This window comes from Terrapene carolina, unplaced genomic scaffold (genome assembly GCF_002925995.2).
Source record: "Terrapene carolina triunguis isolate 2854851 unplaced genomic scaffold, T_m_triunguis-2.0 Scaffold359, whole genome shotgun sequence".
NCBI classification, from domain to species: domain Eukaryota; kingdom Metazoa; phylum Chordata; order Testudines; family Emydidae; genus Terrapene; species Terrapene triunguis.
Window position 1 is genome coordinate 12,809 of NW_020664710.1, and position 25,453 is coordinate 38,261.

A 25,453-nucleotide genomic window follows, 5' to 3' on the forward strand; every position below is an offset into this window, starting at 1 on the left:
AAGTGATTCCAAATATCTTCTAACAGGTTGGAGCCACAGAAATTGAATTAGAATAGTTTTTTGTCACATCTAAAATTATTATGATTCTATGATAGTCCTGCCAAAGTCTGACACACTCTTATTTTGTCGCCCCCTTTTTTTTTTGGCTGTCTAAAAATAAGAATCTTGGAAAACTGCTGCCATGATACTCTAATCCAAAGCTCCAACGTCTCATCTGAAAACGAAACCTGACTATTCTCTCTTCCTTTCTCAGTCCCTGCTGCATAGAGTCTGAATGTGTCAAGCAAACCCTTTGGGCATCTAGAACATTGGAGGCTTAGCAAGATTACTAACATAATGCTGCAGGCTAGTTAGAAAATTTCAGTATGTGTTCTGTAAATCACAGAAGTATATAAAATTGTCTTCCTAATGAATTAGATGCTTGCAGTACTGTTAATGCCCTGGCCATGAACAGCTGATATTACATTTCTACATATCTGTCTCTCCAACAGTTATATTAAAAGGAAGAGGTGTGGTCTCAGTTAACTAAGACCTTGGTTTTTTTTGTTTTTGTTTTTTTGGTCTGGCTTACAGAAATGCATTAGCAGTTGGCACTGTGCAAATGTCTCTGCCTTCTGTTTCTTTTAATCCTTAAGGAAGAGATTAAAAACTTCAGTCACATAGACTGAGCCAAGCCAAATGAGGGTCCCTATCATTCTACACAGTTATTTTTCGTGTGTGTGTGTGTGTGTGTGTGTGTTGTAGACTGTCTTTCAGTCACAGGCTACCTGACATAGAAATGAATGAAGAATTATAGTGTGCAGCATTCCATGTGTTGCCAAAACTCTGTTCAATTCTGGATGGCAATGGCACAGGAGCGTACGAGCTGCATCTAAATATTTTGCCTACTTCTCAGATCACGGTGGAATACTGTATGTTGGGACCTATGGTTGCCACAGGATGCTCTAAAGCAGGGCCGGCTTTAGGACCTGCGGGGCCCGATTCAAATACCCGGCGGTGGTCAGGGTTTCGGCGGCACTTCGGTGGCGGGGGGTCCGCTCCACATCTTCCGCGGCACTGAAGGACCCCCCGCCGCCAAAATGCTGCCGAAGACCCCGGAGTGGATACACCCCTGCCGCCGAAATGCCGCCAAAGACCCCGGAGCGGACACCCCGCCGCCGAAATGCTGCCGGAGCGGACCACCGCCGGGTGAGCCTAAGGCGCGGGGGTCCCTCTTATCTGCGGGGCCTGATTCGGGGGAATCGGTCTAAAGCCGGCCCTGCTCTAAAGAGGAGTGAGTCTGAGGGCTCATACAATTTCTTGGCCAACATTTGGCCTAAAAAGTAACACTATGGCTACTACAGAATTCTGATGCAAAGTCTTTTAACTAAAGAGGTGTGTGTAAGAGGAAAATACTCTGGAGAAGCTGAGGGGGAAGCTTAACAATGATCACATGGTACTGAGGCAGAATAACATCCCAAATGCATGGAATGTATGACTGTCCGATGTGCTGATATAATAGTATATGAGACCACTGTCTGTAGACCATTGTGCTGGAGTGCGAGTTTGATGAAGTTGGGATATATATTGCTTTTTGGTATCTGTTGGAGATGGAAGTGAAAGTCTTGTGGAGTGTTGGAGTGCATTATCGAGCGCTGTAGGCAATATGAAAGTGGAAAGGAATGCACAAGTCTTAACTTCTTATTTCCATTCTTTTAAGATTTTAAGTGGATGGAATGTGTCCATCAACCTTAACTGCTACTAAATTTAGTTTTGTGGTGGTGGTGGGGTTTTTTTTGTATTTTTTTTAATTGTTGCTAATATCAGTTTAAGTTTGTGAAATGCTTTGCAATCCCTTGAGATGAACGGAGTTGTAGAAACATGACTATTTTCTATCTCTCTCTAGAGCCCATTAGTTTACGTACATTAGGCTACATTCTTCTTTTGGTTGCTGTCATACTTCTCCATTAATATCAATTGGATTACTGGTAGAACAGAGAAAAACTCGGCCAATTAACTTTTAAGACCAATAAGAATAAAATTCTTTGGCTGTGAATGTGGACTTTTCTTTCTGGAGCAGTGGTGTTATTTGAGCGGATGCCATCTCTTATTATGTGACTTTGGCTCACAGGGGAATCCCTTTAGGCTTGCTGCCAGAAGGGACTGAAGTGGCAAAGTGCCAGAGGGACATCTGTCACCTCTACAATCCCTGCAATATCTACTGGCCCAGTAACTGTGAGGGTCAAATCCTGTTATAAACTGCAGACTACATTGAAGGCTCAAGAAACGAGCCATGTTTGGAGCCATCCCAGCTTTCAGCAGTTAGTTCTTTACATCCCTAGGTTGTCTTGTTGCATTTTGCTTTACACTCATTAAAAATAATTCCAAAATAGAGTTGCAGAAGTCCATTAAAGCTCATCCATCTTCTCCTAGCCAATACATTATTGTTTCTTATTCAATGCTGCATGCAGGCTAGCAGACCTAAAATTTAACTTCTCTTAAACAAGATCCACCATGTTGATTAAAAAGTCAGCTTCTGGGCCTGTGACCCTACAGTAACAAACCCTGTGAAGGAATTCCCTTATGGGCATGTTGTCCTTTTCAGTATTAAAATGTACTAGACTCTAAGGCCATGTCTACACTACCACTTTTGTCGGCAAATCTCATGTCGCTCAGGTGTGTGTGTGTGTGTGTGGGGGGGGACCCTAAGCGACATACGTTTTGCAGGCATACGGGATAGGGTGCACAGTGCTATGTCAGCGGGGGAGCTCTCTCCCATCAGCCCAGAGCAGCTACACGAGTGATCTTACAGCATCACAGCTGCATCGCCGTAAGCTCACTAGTATAGACATGGCCTAACTCTCCTTCAGAAGAAGGGGAGTAGAAGGACATAGTGGAGTGGACAGCGGTGCCTTTGTGTGTCCATGAATCAAATAACAGAATTGCAAAAGTTAAAGATGGACAATATCTGTTGGTTCCTCTAGTCCATTTCTCTGCTGGAGCAGGATTGTTTCCTACTGTTTAGTTTTAAATGTCTGAATTGATTAGGCTTCCACCACTTTCCTTGGGGAGATTTTCATAAATACATCTCACTTCCAACAAGTATTTTAAATTGGCATTCAGTCTACATGTTCCCTGTTATTTCCTTCAATTATTCCTACTTCTACCTCTGTGCCCCACCTAAATAATTCTTGGTGTTTACATATATAGCTAGAAGGTCCAATATTTTCTGCCAGCTTTGACAGGGTTCCCTAATTTAAAAAAAAAAAAAAGAAGCAATGCTCTTATGAAAATGTGGTAGGTGTCCATCTTCCACGTTAGTGTGACAGTTTTGATTCAATAATTTCACTGTCACATAAAAATATAATTTACATTCTTGTAGCACTTTTCACCCCAAGAAGCAAAGTGTTTTACACACTTAAAATATTGAAACAGTATAAGGGAATATTTTCCCCATCTTTAATACGCAACAACAGCCTGACAGGATACAGCAAATACAACAGTTTAAGACAAGAAGTGAGAGAGAATACTATGCCCAGTTAAAACTACAAGGGGAATTTTGGTAGGCAGATTATAATTTCATTCGAGTGATTGTCCACACACATTGGACTCTTGCTGTGCTTCACACACACACACCGATCCCCACACACACCCGTACAGAAGACTGATTCTTTTGGCACGAACACGCACACACACACACACACACACGGAGGAGACTGATTCTTTTGGTCAGTGGTCACCCTTGGTGCCCTCACACCTCCCCATCTGACTGCATAAAGGGAAAAGCAGGCCCAACTGGCCCTCACTTCCTTCTTACTGCCCATGGCAGCGAGTTGGAACCCTGCAATGTCTACTTGCGCTGCACACTCTGTCATTTTTTTCTTAGCCTTGTGTATAATATCTGATTGGTGAAGTTTTCTCTTTTTTGCACCCATTGGTTTTATTTCTATATAATTAGATAAGTTAGCCTACATCCCTCCCCTTGTGCTGGGGTACTAGCATTATTGTAGAATCTAAGTCACCAGGATTTAAGACCTGTTCCTTGTGTGATGCTTTGATGCCTATTTATGATGGGCACTCTTGATGCCTGCTATGCCTTGGATGAGGCAGTGAGTTCACCCATGTTGGCCTCAGTTGATGAGTCTAAGGTATTCTAGGACCTGATGAAAAATATTGCAGAAACCTTAGATGTAGCCCTTGAAGTGATATGAGAGAAGCAGCACAAACTCATGGATGTTCTGCATCCCTCTATGCTAGTCAGGCTTGCCATGCCCATTAATAAAGGGCTACTGGAGCCTGCAAAAAATATCCAACCTGTCTACATTCAGAAGAGCTGACCAGGACTACCACATTTCTGATCAGGGATTCAAGTATTTTTATTTTCATCCAGCATTGGGTTCTCTTGTAGGGGCAGCAGTTCAGGAGAGATCAAAACAACAGGGACTTCCTAGGTCCACACTGAGAAAAAAGGATAAGAAATGGGGCCTTCTTCAACTGCATGGTATATTTGTCAGCTAGCCTCCGGATGAGGGTGACTATCAGACCCTCATCTCGAAATACATTTTTTTTTAAACTGGGATAAGTTGTCTTAGTTTATAAACAAGTTTCTCAAGGAACCCCAGGAGAACACAAAGTCTGTCATGGCAGAGGGACAGCTGACTGTCCACACTTCCCTACAGGTTGAGCTGTACATGTTTAACACTACAGCATTCACAATGGCTGCTGCAGTAGCCATGAGGAGGTAATAGTATCAGTCTTTGGGGATTCCCAGGGAGGTCCAAGCAACAATTGAGGATCTCCCCTTTGAGGGTAACAAACTTTTCAACACTGGAATGGATGAGGCTCTCTACTCCTTGAAGGATTCAAGGGTGACTACACTCTTCAGGCATTTATATCCCGACCCCAAGGAGGAAGCAGTCACTTCAAGAGCCATCCTTCATAAAGCACTCCTCTATCCAATATTACAGTTGGCCACGGAGGACCTCGGAGCCACTGAAGAGGAGACAGATACTATCACAAATGGTCCTCTGCTGCCCCACAGACTGGGGTTTCCACAAGGCAGCAGGTTTGATGCCCATTGCTGAGAATGGATAGTATAGCCTGATGTTCTTTTTATGTTCAAGGGCATTCACCAAGGTTGTGACAGCTTATGTGAGGAGACAAGGAATCACAGTCTAGCCTTACTTCAACAGGCACACTGCTAGCTGGGCAGAGGAACACGGCCGGATTCTGGTTAACCTCTGGTGCGAGGCGAGCAAGACATTCGACTTCAGCAAGAGCATGAGAAATGATCATACCTACAAAACTATATCCGAGTGGCAGACAACAGACAAAAATCCACACTGATTTGGAGTGTAGAATTTATAGGAGCACTGTTAGGCTCCAGATCAGCAAGAGATGACCATCAAGTGAGATTCCAAACAAAATGTAGGTGAAACTCCCGCAGGAACATGCATGAGAACATGTCTCAGACTTCCAGAACACATGTACTTACATTGTACAGCATGCTAGACTTCACCGACGCTCTGCCTGACATGGTCTGGGACATCACCATTCAGCTCCCATACCTGGACACCGTTTCCTTACATCTGGCAGCCTGGATGCTGGCTAGATGATATCCACCAAAAGAAGCTGTTCAGCTGAGGTTCAGAACGTGCTTCTACAAAGCAGGAAATATTTAGCTAGATTTAATTGCAAAGCTAAATGGAAGCGGTTTTCTGTTTGGGCGTCACCACCAGCTTTCTCCCTTCAAATCGCCAATACTGGACTTTCTGGTAACCCTGAAACAATCTGGGCTTTCCATCAGCTCCAGAAGGCTCCATCTAGGAGTAATATCTGAACATCACCTTCCTATCTAGGGGTCACAGGGTATTTTCCCACCCTCAGTGGCAAGATTTCTGAAGGGCCTTATCCATGGCTTTTCTTCTAGTTTGGGCGCCCCACACTCCTGGGACTTCAGTACAATACACCCTTGCTATAACGAACCTGTCGGGATCTGAGCCATTTGTTTGTTATAGCCAGTGGTTCATTATAGTGAAAGAGCCCTGCTGCCCGGAGGGGAGTGGGGGGAGGAGCGAGAGGAGAGGAGGCCGCTGACAGCTCCTCCAGCCTCGTGGCTGTGGCAGGGCTGGAGGAGCTGTCAGCCTCCACTGCAGTTGTGGAGCTCGAAGTGGGATTCAGGGACCGGGTTTTTTGTAGCCGAAGGTTCGTTATTATGAAGGGCATTATAGCGAGGACGTACTGTATAGTATTAGCAGGGTTGATGATCCCCACTTTGAGCTCTTAGCAACTATACCACTTGTCAATGAAGACTGCATTTTTGATAGCCATTACATCAGCTCAAAGGGTAGAGGCAACTCAGGTCTTCATGACTGGTCCTCCTTATATGATGTTTCATAAGGACATTTTCACTCTTAGACCTCACCCAAGGTTGTCTCTCAGTTCCATGAAAACCAATCTATTCACCTCCCGGTTTTCTTTCCCAAACCTCATTCAGCCCAAGGGGAAGTTAAACTTCACACACTTGATGTAGTATGGGCACTGTCCTTTTACTTAGAACTAAATCATTCAGCTCACACCCAAACTATTTGTGGCCTTTGCTGATAGAAATAAAGGACAACTTGTATCCTCTCAGAGGTTACCTAGGTATGTTTGCAATTGCCTAAGGATATGTTGAGAGTTAGCAAGGTGAGAGCTCATTCTATTAGAGCTCAGGCAACCTCTGCTGCCTGTTTGAGGAATGTCTCTATCTGAAATTTGTAGGGCAGCTACATGGTGTCCAATCCACACACTTACAAGACACTGTTCCTTAGTAGAAGCTTCCAGATCAGATGCTGGTTTATTAGGGCTGTTCTGCAGCCATTTATTTAAGTAGCACTCCTAATATGCACCTCCAAGCATTGGGACAACTACACTGCTTTTTAGTCACCAAGAATAAAATCTGTCAGGGCAATCACTTGAAGAAAGAACGATTATTTCCTCTATATTAACTGGGTTCTTTGAGATGTGTTGTCCACACAGAGTACACAACCTACCCTCCTTGCCCAGTTCTACTAATTCCTACTTCTGTGGGATTCTCTGTTGGTGAAAAAACTGAGGGGTGATTGGGTTCACTCTGCCCTTTATGCGCTTGGGAGTGTGGGAGGTGCAAGGGCACCTGGAGCACAGTCATAGCCCCAACTAACACTGCTGACCAAAATAATCCTATCTTGCATGGATGGGGTGTGCCCACTAAAAGCAAAATCTTTGTGGACAAAGCTTCTCAAAGAACCACAGTTACTGCAGGGTATGTAACGTTCTATTCTAGTTGGATTTTGGTCAAGATACTACTGTTAACTCTTCTTGTTGTACAAATGTTGCCATGGGATCTTTAATGACCATGATTGTTCAGGACCTTGGTTTTATAACTCTTCTGAAAGATAACATATCCTTGAGCACAGACCTGCTAATGTTAGTTCAGTACTGATTTGAAGAATAACACTTCTTACTGAATTGCCAATGGTACTATATGAAATACTCATTAAAAAGAGATCCCAGCAAAATTCCTTTGTTTCGGGTTGGCGAGTTCTTACCTATACAATCTTATTTTGGCATTTTGATACAGTCTCTAATTACATGATCACACTGTTTTTTCTGCAGGACCCCTGCCTCAATCAGTGCACAGGAACAATGCTGCTGACCGAATGGGTAGCTATGCAATACTTCTTTTTATCCTCATCATTTAATGTCTGACCCCATGCCTTTTTTACTGCACACAAATTTAAATCCTGAATACAATATTATAAATTTCCTCATGGGCTTTTCTTTGAAATGCGTCACTGTGGTATCTGAGTAGTTCATAAACATTAGTGAATGAATTTCATCTTTGCAATATCCCTGTCAGGTAAGATGGTATTATCCCCCATTTTACAGATGAGGATGTGAGACAGATTGAAGCCAAAATCGTCAAATGCCCCACTCATTTCAGGAGCCCAACCTGAGATGCCACAGGCTTGATTTTTATTCAGAGTACTTAGTGTTTTTTATAGCACTGTATATGTTCAAAGCACAGCTCCATTGACTTCAGTTGCAGTTGTGAGCTCTTAGCACTTCTTCAGATCAGGTCTCAGGTGTTCTAAAGTGGGAACCCAGAAAATGAGGACGATCCAGTGGGCACTTGTGAGAAGTTTTTGGATTAAGTGACTTACCCAGTATCAGACAGGAACTCAGTGGGAGAGGCAGGGATAGATTCCTGTTCTCTAGGGTTACATTCAACTGCCATAAGCACAAAACCCACTTTCTCCTCTCAGTCATTTGCTTCATTCACTACACACCTTCCAACCTTCTGCAACAAATGAGGCTGGTTCATACAGATGACACGGCCTCATTTGTTACACAACCTTGATTCATTCCCAGAGCACCTTTTAGTCTGTTCACTGAATGAGGCAGAGATTCTGTGGAAAATATATTCTGTGATCATGTAATTAAAGTCTGTATCATAATGTATATGCACAAGGGGAGTGAATTAAAGTTGCCTGTGCAACCTTAATTGGGCATTATTTAACTTTTACATGCTGAACTTTGCAACCACAATGTTCTTTTGACATAACTTTTTTTTTTTTTTTTAATTTAACTTCCTAAGCTTAAAACAAAACAAGTAAACTGCAAAACAGAAATTCCATCACATGGAATTTTATTGACCCCCACATGGGTCATCAGCAAGACTGGCACCTTTAGGTCCACAGCATAGACTTCAGTTAACAAGACTTATTTCCCCCAGATGGCTAGCCCACATGGAGGATAATGAGATGCACATTTGACAGTGAGTTTCACTGCTATTTAGTGGCAACAGAGGTATGATAGGACTCAAGAATCCTGAGGTCTATTGCAGGTTCTGTAGCAGAGTATGTTTCAGTGGTTAAAGACCTTTTTGCCCTATTTTCCCCTTTCCTAGTATGTCCTTCTCTCATTCTGTTCCAGTTCCCTGTGGCATCTGTCCCCTTAGCCTGCCCCGTCTTCCTCTCCCTTCTCTTGCTCCTTCCCACCCCCTTTCTTTTGTGCAGTCAGGTTGTTTCCTCCTATTCCTTCTCCATTCTTCGTGCTGCCTGGGTGCCAACTGAAGAAGCATTGAGCGCACAGGAGAAACTATCTCCCTGTTCTCAGTTCTGGTGCCACAGCAGCCCTCTGGGTGCCAGGAGGGGCAGTTGCAGGGACAGTCCTGCTAAGCCCCTACGTTCCCTGCAGCCCTAAGACTGAGCATGCTTAGTTGCACTCTGGGAATGGTGCATGGTCACTGTGGTTGACATAAAGGAGCTGTATGGGGATGGTGCAGACAGAATCTTTGAAGAATAATGGAGTCAGTGCCTAACAAACCTCTGTTGAGCCATCCGTGGCCCCACAAAGCCATGGGACCTCCTAGTCAACCTCCTCCTGGCCCTGGCTAAAACGGCCATCTATAAAACCAGGGAGAGGAGGTTGGCTGATGAGGTGTCCTGTGACTGTGGGGCCTATTTCCGATCCTCCATCCGCTCACTCATCCGGGCAGAGTTCCTCTGGGCGGCATCCGCTGGCTCCCTTGGCGCCTTCGAGGAGCAGTGGGTGCTGTCCGGGGTTCTCTGCTCGGTGTCCCCGTCAGGTTCCCTTTGTTTGACCCTTTGACCTCACTCCCGTCCCTGTTATCTCATTAGTTGTCCCCTGGAATTATTTGGTTTCTAGGCCCTGTGGATCCTCCCCTTAGGCTGGGGGGGGTCCTTTAGGAAACCTCTGTTGAGCATGTGCAAATGAAGATTTTCAGATGCTGATAGTCAAATTTGGGTGTTTTTTCATGGGGATGGCAAAAGAAACATCCTCAACACCAGGGCATCCCTCTGGCAAATATAAAGTTCCTGCTACATAGCCAATAGATGTTAGAACTTCTCAACAAAACACTGTAAGAATTTTTCTAACAAGTAGAACAACATATATTTTTTTAAATCTCTCTCTCTCTGAAATGGTGAACCATTTTATGCTGAAACTTTCCTAAGAAAATTCAGCCTGAGGCAGACACCTGTCATGGAAAAATTTAGCCTGGACAGTCAAAATCTTGCAAAATTAACTGCAACTGAAAATGCCATTTTATAAGGGAAAGTGTTAGGCAACTATAACGAGAGTAGCAAAACCAGCACTGCATATAATAGTAACAGGCAATGGTATTCCCTCAAGGAGACCCATTAGGTGCATAATAACTCTTTGAGACCAAAGGGATTGTGATGGAATATTTCACATACCATGTAATATCAGGATATTGAATTCAAAGGACACAAGATACTATCTTTGTCACAGACTTAAGCACCGCATGTAGGCTAGGCAAAAAAAGAGTTACCATTCTTTAATTTTTTTTTTTTAAAAAGTGAGTTTCTGAACTGAAGGGGCAAAGGCCTTAAAGTATTTTAGGATATTCTCATGACTCTAAGGGTAGCAACCCATGGCACGCATGCAAGCTGATTTTCAGTGGCACTCACACTGCCCGGGTCCTGGCCACCAGTCTGGGGGGCTCTGCATTTTAATTTAATTTTAAATGAAGCTTCTTAAACATTTTAAAAATCTTATTTACTTGACATACAACAATATTTTAGTTATATATTATAGACTTATAGAAAGAGACCTTCTAAAAACGTTAACATTTGTTACTGGCACACGAAACCTTAAATTAGAGTGAATAAATGAAGACTCGGCACACCACTTCTGAAAGGTTGCTGACCCCTGCTCTAGTGTGATCCAAACGTGCTCAATAATTTTTCTGTATATTAAGGCTGAAAGTGAGTTTGTGTACTGTGTCTCTTGGATGTGCAGCACATACAAGCACTGTCCAGGGGCAGGAAGAGGGGCTAAGGTGGCTTTAAGGTCACTTTTGTGCCCTCCCATTACTGGGTTGTTCTAGGGGGCAGTGCTGCCTAGAATTTCTATAATGCTGTGCATTGTGGTTCTACTCCTGGCACACCTCTTACACTGGGGCTTGTGAGAGGTCCTGTGACAGTTTACCTCACCTTGAAGTAGTACCTGCATGCCAGGGGAATTCTCTTCTTGTCAGCTCGGAGACTTTTCTAGTCTCACCACACTGCCGGAGCAATGTTCAACAGCTATGCTGGGGGGTAGGAGAAATCCATCTTTGACATTTTTTAAAACTGCCTGTGGGATTTGGATGCCCAGTTCCCTGGACAGCTTTGAAAATCTCAGATGTGCAGACTAGTAAAATGATGCATGGGAGAGGTGGGTCTTTTGGATAATAGATTTTAAAATGTGTTCTGTGTAACTAATTCAAATTGTGGAGGCTAAAACTAGTCACTGAGGAATCAGTGTGAAAAATTTAAGGTGTGTAAAATAAGCAGATCTTATTTGACTACTTCTGTTTTTCTTCTTCCAGCTGGCAACCCTCTTGTTCAGCAAGGTGGACAGCCACTAATCCTTACCCAGAACCCAACCTCGGGGCTAGGCACAATGGTAACACAGCCAGTGTTACGACCTGTTCAGGTGATGCAGAATGCCAACCATGTTACTAATTCACCAGTGAGCAGCCAACCTATCTTCATAACAACACAGGTGAGTTTTCTGTTCCCATGTACTTAAGTATTCTTAAATATTTTGAAGCACTCTACATAACTGTACTTAAGTACTTTTATGTATTCTGTACTTCGTGCTTGTATTTAAGTGCTGTTGAAGGTACCTAAATCATAAGTAACTTAAAAAAAAAAAAAATCAAAAAAATCTGCAAGTTCTTTTTCAAAATGTCCTGGATTCTGGTTCGTCCCCAGAAACCACTGTCCTGGGTTGGGCACTTTAGGCCCTCAGTTCCAGCTGCCATGGGCTTTTTTCTGTTGTTCCTGCTGTTCCACCAGCCAGGGAGGGTGGTGGCCCTGCCCTCTTCATTTCTGATTGGTCACTACGACAGGTCCAGCCTATTGGAGGGGTGAGTCAGTATGGGGGAGGGGGCAGAGCAGGCAGGCACATACCTCTCAGTGTGCTGCATTGAGAAAACAAGCCCAGTAGCTGCATACCCTGCAGAGTAGGATAAGAAATGCCTGCCAGGTACTGGGCATGCTCCAATGCTGAAGGGGCTATTGGGAAATTGGGGCCTAAGGAATTGTTTTGTCAGCTTCCGCCTAGTGCCACCACGGCCAGTCATTGTATCATTGATTATACTTCCTGTTTCATTTCCTGTTGAATTGTAAATATTCTTAGTCTTCTTTAATCTGGAAATATCTCTTCAGTCACTAATGGCGTCTGAAAATAGTGTTGCCAATTGTAGTGAGAACTTCCTTCTCAGATGTTGTTGAAGATGATGGGAACTTTATTGAAGCAGTTTGTAGTTTGTGCAAACCAAAAATTCACAGACAACAGAAGGCGTTCTCAGATTTCACCAAACATGCAGGTAAATAATTATTATTAATTAAATATGGTTCATTCCATTTTTTGCTCACTATATTTTCCCCTCAGTTGGACATATTTATTATTTCTTGAACTGCTGTTTTGATATGTTTCCCGAAATTGTGATTTACTAGGCCAGAAAAGGCCATAAATACCATATTTACTCTAATTCAGTTTTTTGTAAAACGCAGACCCCAAGCAGTATTTATGGTATGTTTTATACACAACTTAGTATTTGTTTTTCCTTTTGTATTTGAGCAGAATAATAATTACAAATTAATATATACATAGTTGCTCTGAATAAAATAAAATAATTTGTATTTGTTTTTTAGAGAAGCCATGGAGAAAAGGACTTTGGATGCAAGCAAACTATTGATGACTTGTTCACAGCATCTGGGGAAACCCCAAAGTGAAAGGCCCCCTGTTTTGTTACTTTTCTGCAGCAATGACTCTGTGATGGAGCAGTGTCCAAAGAAAAAATAGACACGCTAATTCTCAGTTTTATTAGTGATATGCTGACTCTGTCAACTGTTGAAGGGTGTGGCTTTCGCACTTTATTTACTGGAATTATTCCCAAGGCTGCTGTCATGTGACCCGAAAAAATAAAAATTAAACTACTGGGACAATACAACTTGGTTCTTGAAAGCATAAAAAACAAATTGGCATCTCTACATTATGTTTGCACAACTGGAGATGTGTGGACACGTCAGGCGAGAAGCTACATGGGTATTACCTGTCACTGGATTGACTACTAATCCAACAAGAGTCTGCAGTCTTAGGCTTCCAGCACTTTGTTGGAACACATTGGTAACAATAAGATCACTTCTCTATTGACTCAGATCCACTCATAGTTTAATCTGGACTCAATAAAAATAACACTTGGCAAAGACAGTGTTAGCAGTTTTGTTAAAGCCTTCAAGCTGTTTTCAGGACCTGGAGTGTTGGAGGATGATGCTGATAAGAAAGTGGAGGAGGATGCTAGTAAACAAGTGGACACCCCACGTTCTGATAGATGTAGCCATGTGAGTATTGATGAAGTTTTGACAAGCGATACTGCTGACTGTTCATGTATATTTTACCACCACATATTTTTCCACTACATATGACTGTTTTTCGTACACTCTGAACTTGGTAGCAACTACTGATGCTTCTAGGGCTCTTGCTAAGAACTCTCAATACAAGTGTCTCTTCAGAAGTGTGGTGGGTAAGTGCTCTGTCTTAAGCAACACTGCATACCAGAGTTCAAAGAGTTCTGAGATTGTGAATGACACGCTTGGAAAAACAATCCCCAAACCTACCTCTACGCAATGGAATTCAGAGTTCAATAGCTTTCACCATATTTACAACATGCCTGATAGAGTTAATATTGTGTTAGAGCGTCTCCCACTTCCAAAATTCTCCAACACAGAGCTGGAATTTCTAGGTGACTTGTTGGAGGTGATGTCCGCAATTGCCACTGGACTTGACAAACTTAAGGGGAGGAGAACATAATCTTTCTATGGTGTGGTTCTGCCTACCACGCTTGTGCTAAAATCAGGACTTGACTCATTTTTTCCAAAATACAATTCTTGCTTGGTAGATAATGTGAAAGAAGGCCATAGAAAAGGTTTGGACGTATTTTGACATTTGATGCAGCTGTGAGTAACAAAAGTGCAAAGTCATTTGTTGTTGTTTCTGTGCTACAACGATTTTTTTTAAAGTTGCGTTGGCTGCTGAATCAGATTGAGAGAAAAATTTCAGAGGAAGTTCTTTTTACATGATCTGGTTTGTTGTGACAGCCTACCAAAGCCTACAGATCAAGCGACAACATCCAAAGATGCCACTAATTTCTACTGCTTTGATGATCGGGGTCATCTGATTCCCACTTAAGAATTGTTGGTATGCAACTCCTCAGTGATACATCTCATGAATTTGATCAACTGAAAAAATATCCAGTAGTCATTAAACTTTTTATGAAATTTAATACTACCCTGCCAATCATGCTCCGGTGGAAAGATTATTTGGTGGTGCTAGACAAATCTTTTTGCCAAGAAGGAACTGCCTTCAGGTTGATACGTTCAAGAGTCTACTGTTGTTGAAGAAAATGCCCATTTCATCGAATGAGTTGCTGTTTGTACATAATATATATAAAAAAATTATATAATGGAAAGGACATTTATTTACGTTTTTAAGTGATTTTTTTTATTGTTGTTCCATTCTCTTTTGTGTATATAAATAAAGTTTAATCGTTGCTCTTTTTCTTTCTCTTCTACTATGTGCTTATATTATTTAGGTAGTTGTTCATATATTGGCCAGGGAATACAGGCATTGAAAGTACTTGCACTTGTATTTTTTACCTATAAAATGCATAAGTAGTATTTCCACAATATATTTGTACTTCTAAGTACTTCTGTAACGATATACTTGTCACTTACATTTAAAGTCCTTTTTATCAGTACTTATGGCAACACAAGGGAATGATGCTGGTCCATTGACTGGCACCAGAGGAGCCTGCGCTCTTGGATCAGTCAGTTCTGTTTGTTAGTTTTATTTTAATAACAAACACACAAACACCCTGTGGAAAACTGAGAATAAAAATGCTTGGAAGAATAGCCAGCCTTGGCTAATACTTATATCAGTTTGTCACTCTGATCACTTCATATGACTTACTCTGACTAGTGCTGTCAATGTGAAAATTCCTCATTCACCTTTACCTTTTTGGGGTGGGTGGGAGTGGGATTGGGATTAGAGGATCTTTTTGAGCAGATTTTTACAGGAAGAGAAATCGGATTTATGACTTTGCAAATATAGGATCTGATCTAATGCCAACTGAAATTGATGCAAAGACTTCATACTGACCAAATACTGGTTCTGCTGTGGTTGCTGAATTTGTCTCTTCCACTCCTAAACATACCTAGCAAACCTCAAAGAAGTAATTTGGGAAGACCATTCAGAAACTAACGCCACATTGTGATAGGTAAACTTCACACTGATTATCTCTGTTTTTGGTTTGTTGAAATAAATATGTTAAAAATAATTTTGCCTCTTAAATGCAGGGATTTCCAGTAAGGAATGTCCGGCCTGTACAAAACACAATGAATCAGGTTGGAATTGTTCTGAACGTACAGCAAGGCCAAACGGTTAGACCCATTACCCTAGTCCCAGGTAAGCAGTGTATCCATTGAAACAGACTAAATTGGCATGTGGTAGAAATCTGTTGTTTAGCGTTTATCCAACTAAAGGAACATAAACTAAAAATATTATATCTTGAAATTTGTTTCCTTATCTATGTTTCCAGTAGCCGGTGAAGAATGGGATTTTTCTTAAGCACCTAAGCCCCTGGTCCTGCAAACACTTTCCTACTGTGAGTAGTCTCACTCACAGCAGTAAAGCCAAGCACTTGTGTAAGAGTTTTCAGGATCAGGGTCTGTATGACTAAGAGTATGAGTCCCATTGAAAACTGTGCTATTTTGGAAAATCCCACCCAAAATTACTAAAAAGGGAAGAATATGAAAATGTAGTTTTCACTCTCTGATGTTTCCTCTTGCATTTCACTCATCTTGGAAAGTGAAACTATTTTCAAAGGTACTGAGCATTCATAACCTCCACTGAAGTTAGTGGGAGTTGTGGGAGCTCAATGCTGCTGGGAAACAAGCAGTTAGATATCTGACACATCAAGTGGGAGCATAGGATCTAACCAGGTTTTCTGTTCTTTTTGAAGCCCCAGGTACCCAGTTTGTTAAACCAACCGTTGGAGTTCCTCAGGTTTTCTCTCAAATGGCCCAGGTGAGACCAGGTACAACCATGCCGGTCCGACCCACTACCAACACTTTCACTACGGTCATTCCGGCCACGCTTACCATCAGGAGCACTGTACCACAGTCCCAGGCACAACAGCAAAGTAAGTCCACTCCCAGCACCTCCACAACTCCTACTTCAACGCAGCCAACAACACTTGGACAGTTAACTGTGCAGCAGCCAGGGCAATCCAGTCAAGCTACTAACCCCAAATTAGGTAAGACCTCCCATGGGAAAGCAGTGGGACTCAAGTGTTTATAATTTGATCTTCAAATATGTGGCCTAGTGGTTAGAGTATGGGAGTGGGAGTCCTGGGTTCTATTCCTGACTCTGTCACTGATACACTGCGTGACTGTGAGCAAGTCACTTAACTGCTCTGTGCCTCAGTTTACCCATCTGTAAAATGGGGATAATCCTTCCATATATCCCAGATGGGTATGAGAATTAACTAATTCGTGTTTATAAAATGTTTTGAGATACTCGGATGAAAGACCCTAAGAAACGCAGAGTGTTGCTTATTTGTGTGTTTTGAAACATTATATATGAAGCTGTTTTTAAGATTAAGAAGGATACAACGGAAATTAGTCATTCCTTTATTATGATGTCCAATAATACAAGAATGATGGATTGTTCAAAAGTAATGGCAAACAACTTTTAGAACAAATAAAAATACTGCTTCTTTCAGCAAGAGGTCCAGACAATGTAATTACATTTAGGAGGTCAGAGTCAAATACTGCAGCGAGATTCAGAAAAGGGGTGTGGATAATTTTTATGACAATCAATAACATGTATAGTTATTCACAGGACAAATCTCGTGTTTCATAGTGTAAGCTGATAGCTGGAGGGGGTCAGAAGAGTGTTGTCCTCCCCCAACCCTCCTTGTACAACTCTGGTGAATCAGTTATTGATCACTGTCAGAGTCAGGATACCAGAACTACTGGACTAATGGTCTTATGTGGTACAGTAGATGATGGGGGACATGTTAGAGCCATAGTCCGATCTGATATATCAGGATGTAGGACATGATAGATGAGGGGTCTTGCCTGGTATATCAGATCCTGTGTTCCTCAATTTTTTTTTCTCCATTGTCCCTTCTGTTGGCAGTGAGCATTGCAAGCTTTGTGACTGTGAAGAGACCTGGAGTAACTGGAGAGAACAGCAATGAGGTTGCTAAGCTGGTGAACACACTGAATACCATTCCTTCATTAGGCCAGAGCCCTGGTCCACTTGTGGTTTCTAATAGCAGCCCTGCACATGGTTCCCAGAGATCCAGTGTTTCAGAGTCATCATCCTCATCGCTGAAAGGTATGGTCTGTGGCAGCCTTCTAGATTCTGCTGAAAGCACAGACTTTTAAAGATGTTCCTAACACTCAGTTTCTGAAGCAGAAAACAAGTAACTAAGCATGTTATCTAGATTGCATATAAAAGGGGAAACAGACATGTTAAACAGCTATACAGTTGAATTTCATGTCTTCATTGCCCTAAAGTTTTTCCTAGTGAGTGTTCTATATTTATCATGTGAGTTCCTGATTACTCCTTGTATTTATTACTGTGTATTCAGTGTTATCAATGCACATGCTACCATTGTTAGAATTATTATTTACATATCACCATGGGCATACAGAGCTCTTTACAGACATGCAAAGGGGCAGCTTCTGTGCTACTTCTCCTGCACAGAAGGCACATCTCAGTGGGAGTGAGGCAAAAGTTGGCTTTAAGCCACCTTTTGTGCCATCCAGATTCTGGACTTCTGCCCTGGTTTGGAGGTGAGGACAAGGAGTTTGAACTTGATGTGGATGGGGGGAGGAAGTCAATGAAAGGATACAAGGAGAGTGGAGTGTGATTGGAGTAGTGGGAGAAGATGATTTTAGCTGCAAGATGTTTATCAGGAAGTTCTTAGGACACTAGTGACTGTGTTCTGGGAAATGCTGAGTGTGCAGTGTATCTCCTATGAGCTGTCATAAATCTGCACGTTTTCATACCTCTCCTCTCAAGTCCTGTTAGCAGTTAACGTTATTGCTCTTGAAATGAATCGTTTTCAATAGGGCCAAAAGTTAGGTCCAAGTTTTTATTGAAATGTAGGGGTAGTATCAGATTCCAGTTCTGGCTTATCCACTTTTTTATTATTGTTGTTATTGTTGTTATTGTTATTACAGTCAGCTCTTCTCCTGTCCCCACATTTGATTTACAAGATGGTGGCCGGAAAGTCTGCCCAAGATGCAATGCCCAATTTCGAGTGACTGAGGCTTTAAGAGGACATATGTGTGTAAGTAACCATTCTGAGACGAAGAATTCATTAGTCAGTACTGTTGATTGTATAGGGCAATACTGAAGAACAGTGTTCTCCCCCACAGAAGGGTAGGACGATCTGATGGGGGAATGGAAAATCTGCCACAGGATCTTTAATAACTCCAGGCAGGCAGGACCTTGTCTTATATCTTGTTAGAAAGGACTGTCCCTCCACTAGCACTGCCCCTCCTAGCACCAGTCTCACCCAGCCATACTGACTTGGAGGGAAGAGCATTCACCTCACGACTTCCTGAAGGTTGCTTGGGGGGCCCCTATCCCAGCTCTCATGAGGCCCAGCCTGCTTAGCTTGTGCGAACCAATGAGGTCACAGCCCACGTTGTATGTGTAGTGATATAGTAACTGTTACGTACAATCTAATCATTAGTGTGGCTTTTCTTTTTCCTGAAGTACTGCTGCCCTGAAATGGTTGAATTCCTCAAGAAAGGAAAATCCCTGGAACCTGAACCAAATATTCAGCCTACAAAGCCTCCATCTCCAGAAAAAACTGCAGCTGTTGCTTCACCGCCCTCCTCCACACCTATCCCTGCATTGTCTCCACCCGCTAAAGCTCCAGAGCAAAGTGAAAATGCAGGTGACTCGTCCCAGAGCAAACTCATCATGTTGGTAGATGATTTCTACTATGGCAGGGATGGTGGCAAAGTGACTCAGCTTTTGAACTTCCCCAAGGTTCCAACATCCTTCCGGTGTCCACACTGCACCAAGAGGCTAAAGAACAATATACGGTAAGAGGAATGCCACATGCCCCTATAACAATACCTCGCAGTTCTTGCATCTGCACATCTCAAAGTGAGTTACTATGTCAATCAATTAAGTTCCAAAGCCCCCCTTATAGGGTAGGTAAGTCAGAAACAGAGGCACGGAGAGGTGAAATGATTTGCCCATGATCACACGATGAGTCAGTGACAGAGAGCTGGGAACTGAACCCAGAACTCTTTTGGCTAGAACAGGGTTCCCAAACATTTTTCCTTGAGGCCCTCCTGCAGCTGCAGTAGGCACTGCGGCCCACTATTAGCACTTCTTGCTGCTTTCCAGGAGGGGTGTGTGTGTGTGTGTGTGTGTGTGTGTGTGTATGACTTGAGCTGTTCAGGGGATGGCTGAACCTTTAAATTATGCCCTCCCCACTATCAACGTATAGAGTTTGATAGTGCTCCCTCCCACTTTACCCACCAGGCAGGTGAGCCATCGTCCCCTCAGGGTGATCAAATGGGAAATCAGGCAAGGGCTGTCTAGCATGCAGCATGGCTGCCACGCATCTATCAGGGAGAGGGCATCGTGGAGCGTGCGCAGCCCCTCGCCTCAGCAGGGAGCAGGGCCAGCAAAAGGGTGAAGGGGCCAGGCAGGTGCCACATCCAGCCTCCACTGACACCCTCCGCCTCTGCAGCCCACTGAGTGCCTTGAGCTTGTCATCTGGCAGCCTTGCCCCAGTCACCCACCCAGCACCCTTGTGTGCTTCACAGGCACCCCCTGCCCGGGAACAAGAGAGAGGCTCGGGGGGGCCGCCAATGCTGGGCAGAGGCAGGCGCTCGGGTCGGGCCCGGCCATTATCTGTGATGGTCATTGTCCAGGAGGAAACAGAGCAGCACTGCTGTGCCCTAGTTACTGGGAGAGCTGCGGAGCTGATACTCCAGGAGGCCCGACAGCCATGAATTGTGGGTAGGGTGACCAGATAGAAAGTTTGAAAAATCAGGACAGGGAGTGGGGGATAATAGGCACCTATATAAGAAAAAGTCCCAAATATTGGGACTGTCCCTATAAAATCGGGACATCTGGTCACCTAGGACGCAAGGACCCCGGACACCCATAGAAACCTAGGCGCTCTGCAGGGGTGGCTACTTCACTGCCTGATCAGAAAGGGGCTCAGGCAGGCTGCCGCTGGGACAGTCGGACTGGGGGCGTTGCACAAGGCAGACAAACTGCACGTGACATAAACGCAGCCTAGATGCGTCCCTGGGCTCTGTAGGGACTCAGAGGGGAGTTGTGGCCAAAAACACACAATTGTGCACGTTTCAATATTGCACTAATCGCGTTTCTTCAGTAGCCATAAACTTTGCAATATTAGTGGGGGGCGGGGGGTTACCCACAGTTTTTCAGGGGAGTTTGGTCACCGTCCATGGAACAAGAACAGGAGTACTTGTGGCACCTTAGAGACTAACAAATTTATTAGAGCATAAGCTTTCGTGGGCTACAACCCACTTCTTCGGATGCATCTAGAGTGAAACATATATTGAGGAGATATATATACACACATACAGAGAGCATGAACAGGTGGGAGTTGTCTTACCAACTCTGAGAGGCCAATTAAGTAAGAGAAAAAAAACTTTTGAAGTGATAATCAAGATGGCTCAGTACAGACAGTTTGATAAGAAGCAAGTGTGAAAATACTTACAAGGGGAGATAGATTCAATGTTTGTAATGGCTCAGCCATTCCCAGTTCCATGGAACAGTTCCCCTCCTCCCCCCCTTGTATTTTTTGTTGTTGTTGTTGGCTCCAGTTTTGTAATTGAAGGTGGCGGTGGGATTAGAAACTCTACCGTTTTTAGTGTTTGTAATTGTTTTTCGAGGGGGCAGAGTTTTGGTTTGTTTTTCATTAACCATACATTCCGCACTTTTGGGGTTGGGAAGTATTTTTAGCAGCTAAAGCCTCGATCCTGCAAAGACTTGCACATGTTATAGGCATTGTGGGTAAGTTGTTATCTAGTACTATTCATCAGTAGACCTAAAGGGGCTGTATCATTTCCCTCACTTTGCAGAGGGGGGGGAAATGAGGGTAAGTGACTGGGCCACCTGGCACACCCCAGAATAAAATCCAAATTTCCCAACCCCAGTTCAGCACGCTAGCCACTACACCACACTGCCTGGTGCTGTAATACTCAATAGGACAACTCACAGTGTGTAAAGTTAAGCACACTAATAGAGCCCAGATCCTGCAAATACACGCATGCTTAACTTTACTATGATGAGTATAATGCTTAATTTGTAATGAAAAAGGTATTGGGGCTCAAGGAATTTTTTTACATTCATAACTGATGCAGCAAGCACAGAGGTGCCGGCACTATGAACTGCTAAGCCTAGAGGTAGGGTGACCAGACAGCAAATGTGAAAAATTGGGATGGGGTGGGGGGTCATAGGAGCCTATATAAGAAAAAGACCCCAAAATTGGGACTGTCCCTATAAAATCAGGACATCTGGTCACCCTACCTAGAGGTGCCGGGGCTTAGCCCTGGCAGGCGCTGGTACAAATTAATCACTGGATGAACCGCCCTAATGAACTCAGTGAAGCTGCAGATAGGAGTGGAGTTAAAGCAGGTGTGTAAAGGTTTGTAGGATCAGAGCCTAAATTGCTGGTTTGACTTGCGGTTGCAGCAATGTTTGGCTGGTTGTTATTATTTGTAGTTTCATTATTTTATTATTTCATCAACTTTGGAGTTATTAATTATTTGAATGGTGGAGGTTGGTAGGAATATTGCAGTCTCTGGTATGCATTTTCATTTGTATTTTGGATCACAGTATTTTACTTTCAGCAGTTTTGCAATTTTGGATCGCTGCTAAATTGGCATTCCGGCGTCCCTAGTTCTTTCTCAGCTCGGGGTGAAATTTTCAAAGGTGACTAAGTGATTTAGGTGCCTGTGTGCCATTGACTTTCAATGACACTGAACTGCCTGAGGCCCAGAGGACTTAGGTGCCTTAATGCCCTTGAGGATCTGCGCCTCAGGAGTCCGTCTCTTGAAAGTGACACCTAGAGCAGTATGCATTAAGTGGCACTAAGTCACTTAGATGCTTTTGAAAATTTCACCTTTAATAGGAATTTGCTCCCACAATGTTGAAGGCTGGGTTACCTCCCCATGTAATGTTTGTTGCTGCAGTTTTCATTGGGATCTCGTGCTTGTCAGAGTTTTGCAAAGTGAATTGGAAATGTGCAAGTGCCAGAATATTATGATTTCACATGTACTGAGCGGTGGTGCCTAAAGATCAACAAGGTTGGACCCCACTGTGCATAGGAGTTGTATTAATATTAAATGACAGCCCATACCCCAAAGAGTTTACAATCTAAAATACAAGACAGTAGAGGCAAATGAGACTATATATTCCCCCTCTTGTTCCTGTGTAAGGCTGGATGTGGCAGCAGATCTGTAGTAATATTGAGTTCGTATACCAGGTTGATAGGCACATTGAAAGTAAGTAGAGACTGAGACATAGATGAGATGGACTGTTCTACTGCTCCTTCTCAAACTCAGGATTTCTTTTTGAATAGGAAGATGTATAGCTAAATATAAAGATGCTTGGCTAGTGGTGGGTCTCTGAGGTCTTTGGATTGCTTTATTATATGGTATTTCAATATATTTGTTGTTAAATGCTGTATGCTGAAGAATACAGAGCTAAGGCCTTGATTCTGCAAAGACTTGCCCAGACTTAACTTCATGGGTCGAGTCTAGTCCCAATGGGACTTAAGCACATGTTTAAATGCTTTGCTGAATAGGAATAGATCTAAATATGTGTTTAGGTGACATGAGGCCATGGTGATTTAGTCTCCTACCTTGTAGCCTAGGAACGCACCAAACCACAGTTGCTTTGTAACATCTCTCACTGTGTGAAGCTGACCCTTGTGTGTGTGTTGTTAGGATGGCAACCTCTGAAAAATCCCATAGCCATGGAAATGCAGCCCACTCTGGGGTGAGTGACAGCATGACTACTTGGCTTGGGAAGGAGGGAAGGGAAACTGGCCAAGAGCACAAACCACACACTTTCTGCCCTTATAAAAGGTGCGAGGACAACCGGCAGGATTGGGTCACAAGTCTAACTCGCTCTCGGATGTCTGTGAACCCTCTGAGGCATGAATAATGCAATCACACTCCTCAAGAGCCTGATAATAACAATAACGTTTCCTAATAATACTTAGCTTCCATCTAAGTACTTGACATCAGTAGATCTCATAGTGCTTTAAAGGAGGTCACGGTCATGATCGCCATCCCTTTGTTACCTATGGGGAAACTGAGGCACAGAGGGGCGACTTGCCCAAAGTCATTAGACCCCAGGACTCCTGAGTCCCAGGCCAGACTGAACCGTGTCTCCCCTGCCACGGAGTGCACAAATGTGTGAGTCTGTTTCTTTCTGTCGGAGAAGATTCCCATCCTGGATCCCCTCTAGTGGGGAGACGGGAGCTTAGTCTGTCCTCGGCCCCTTTGCTGAAGCGGCCATGTGGAGGAGTGGAGGAGCAGTTAGAGCCCTTAGTGCTGGTGATCTGGATGGTGTAGATGCTGATTGCTACCAGCCCGGGCAAGACTCGAATCTGTGTCCGTTTGGCCTGTGGGTGAGATGAGTTCCGTGGGTCTCAGCCCAGTTCATGGTGAAGAGCGGTTCCTGTTGTCGAGGGGCTCTGCAGGGAGTCCCAAGGATTGCATGGGAGGCCAAACTTCCCTCTCCGCCCGAGGAGTTACTCCGGGATGAGCTGGGAAGGGGGGGAAACTGACGCTCCCATTGCCTGCGCTGGTGCTGTACAGTGGCACCTCCCAGCCCAGCAATCAGCCAGCTGGGCCAATCCAGCCCCATGGACCAGACTCTGAAATGAGCTCAGAACGTCGGGACCATCCAGCCATGCTGGGAGCTGCTGCCTGCTAAACCCCTTTGAAAACCTGGCCCTTCCCTGGGTGTCTAAATGGGAGCTGAGCTCTGGGAAATCTGATCTTGATGGTGGGAGCTTGGAAAGGAGATCTGAGATTCCAGCGAATGGGACCTCCCCACTGGGAATGGGACCCCCCTTGCTCAGCCGACGTGAGTGCATAAAAACCCAATCACGCCTGGCCTAAACCTGCCCGGCAGCTCGGGGGTTAAAACCAGCCCAGCGATTTCTGGCTTCCAGAGCGAATTTCCCATGGTAAGTTCAATGGATGAACAGGGCCTGACCCCATAGCATGGGCAGCTGCAGCTGCCCGAATTAGCAGAGGCAGCTACCAGCCATCGCAATGCTTTCCAGTAATGGCCACACCACCTTAGTTACCCTCCCGAGTCACCTACCCCCAGCAGAATGTCAGCAGCTGGCATTGCCCTTGGAGTACGCACCGAGCCTCGGGGACTCATTAGCTAATGTTTATGAATGGCTGCAGTGATTCTATTCAGAGTCACTTGGGAGCCGTTCTAATTTTGGTCCGAGGCTGCCGGCTCGTCACACAGCATTGGTAAAGGCTGCGGCTTGTGGAAAAACCCTGTGTGAGGCGGGTAGCGGGGTCCCTGCTTAACAGAAGGGCCTAGAGATGGGAAGTGACTTGCCCAGGGTCATACTGCACATCAGTGGCAGAGCTGAAATTAGAACCCATGAATCCTGGTGCCTCACCCCTTGCTCTGGCCCTTATGCCACGCTCCCTTCTAGAGGTGGGGGCAGAACCCAGGCATCCAGCTGCCCAGGCCCCAGCTCTAACCACTAGACTCTTCTTTCCTCCCAGAGCAGGGAACAGAACCCACCAGTCCTGACCTCCCAGCTCCCATATTCTAACCACTAGCTCCCCACTCCTTTCCCAGAACCCAGATGTCCTGACTCCCAGCTGCTGCTCTAACCACTAGACCCCACTCCCAACCCAGAGTTGAGACGGAACCCAGGAGTCCTGGCACCCTGTCCTAGCCTGTGCTTTAAGCCACAAGCCCATCCTCCCACTGGAGAGGTCAGGTCTGACCTACATTCAAAACTTGTTCTGCTGGTTCTCTGGCAGGGATCTGAGAGCAGAGGGGAACTCCACGCCACCCAGGAGACCTGCACTAGGCGATTCACTGGAATGTCCCAGAGTTTCCCACGGAAGCAGAGCATCCCCCAAGGAGAAGGGCTGGATCCCTTTGGAGCAAATACCTGAGGGATCTGCTCCTAACCTGCTCTCTGTCTCCTTGTCTGTGACTCCCTGCAGATTGCACTTCACAGGCTATAGCGAGCTGTGCTCAGACTGGCCCAGTGCTGTCGTTAATAATCATTTGCAATGTTATTAAGTGTATTACGGTAGCACCCAACTGAGATCAGGGACCA

The 25,453-nt window shown here is 44.2% G+C and overlaps 2 protein-coding genes across 2 annotated transcripts in view; both read left to right on the forward strand.

The window, feature by feature from the left end:
- LOC112110727 (pogo transposable element with ZNF domain) overlaps positions 1 to 19,173 on the forward strand; it is a 30,018-nt gene extending 10,845 nt beyond the window's left edge. Inside the window, exons 4-10 of the mRNA XM_026657838.2 lie at positions 7,618 to 7,665; positions 11,360 to 11,535; positions 15,396 to 15,504; positions 16,061 to 16,240; positions 17,242 to 17,442; positions 18,294 to 18,403; positions 18,835 to 19,173. Of these exons, the coding sequence (XP_026513623.1) occupies positions 7,618 to 7,665; positions 11,360 to 11,535; positions 15,396 to 15,504; positions 16,061 to 16,240; positions 17,242 to 17,442; positions 18,294 to 18,403; positions 18,835 to 19,173 (1,163 nt within the window). The remainder of the gene's footprint in view (positions 1 to 7,617; positions 7,666 to 11,359; positions 11,536 to 15,395; positions 15,505 to 16,060; positions 16,241 to 17,241; positions 17,443 to 18,293; positions 18,404 to 18,834) is intronic.
- A 319-nt stretch (positions 19,174 to 19,492) lies between these two features.
- Positions 19,493 to 25,453, forward strand: part of LOC113407767 (guanine nucleotide-binding protein subunit gamma 3-like) — a gene marked incomplete at its 5' end in the record, with an annotated part of 10,089 nt that continues 4,128 nt past the window's right edge. Inside the window, 1 exon segment of the mRNA XM_026657836.1 lies at positions 19,493 to 19,516. Within this exon segment, the coding sequence (XP_026513621.1) occupies positions 19,493 to 19,516 (24 nt within the window).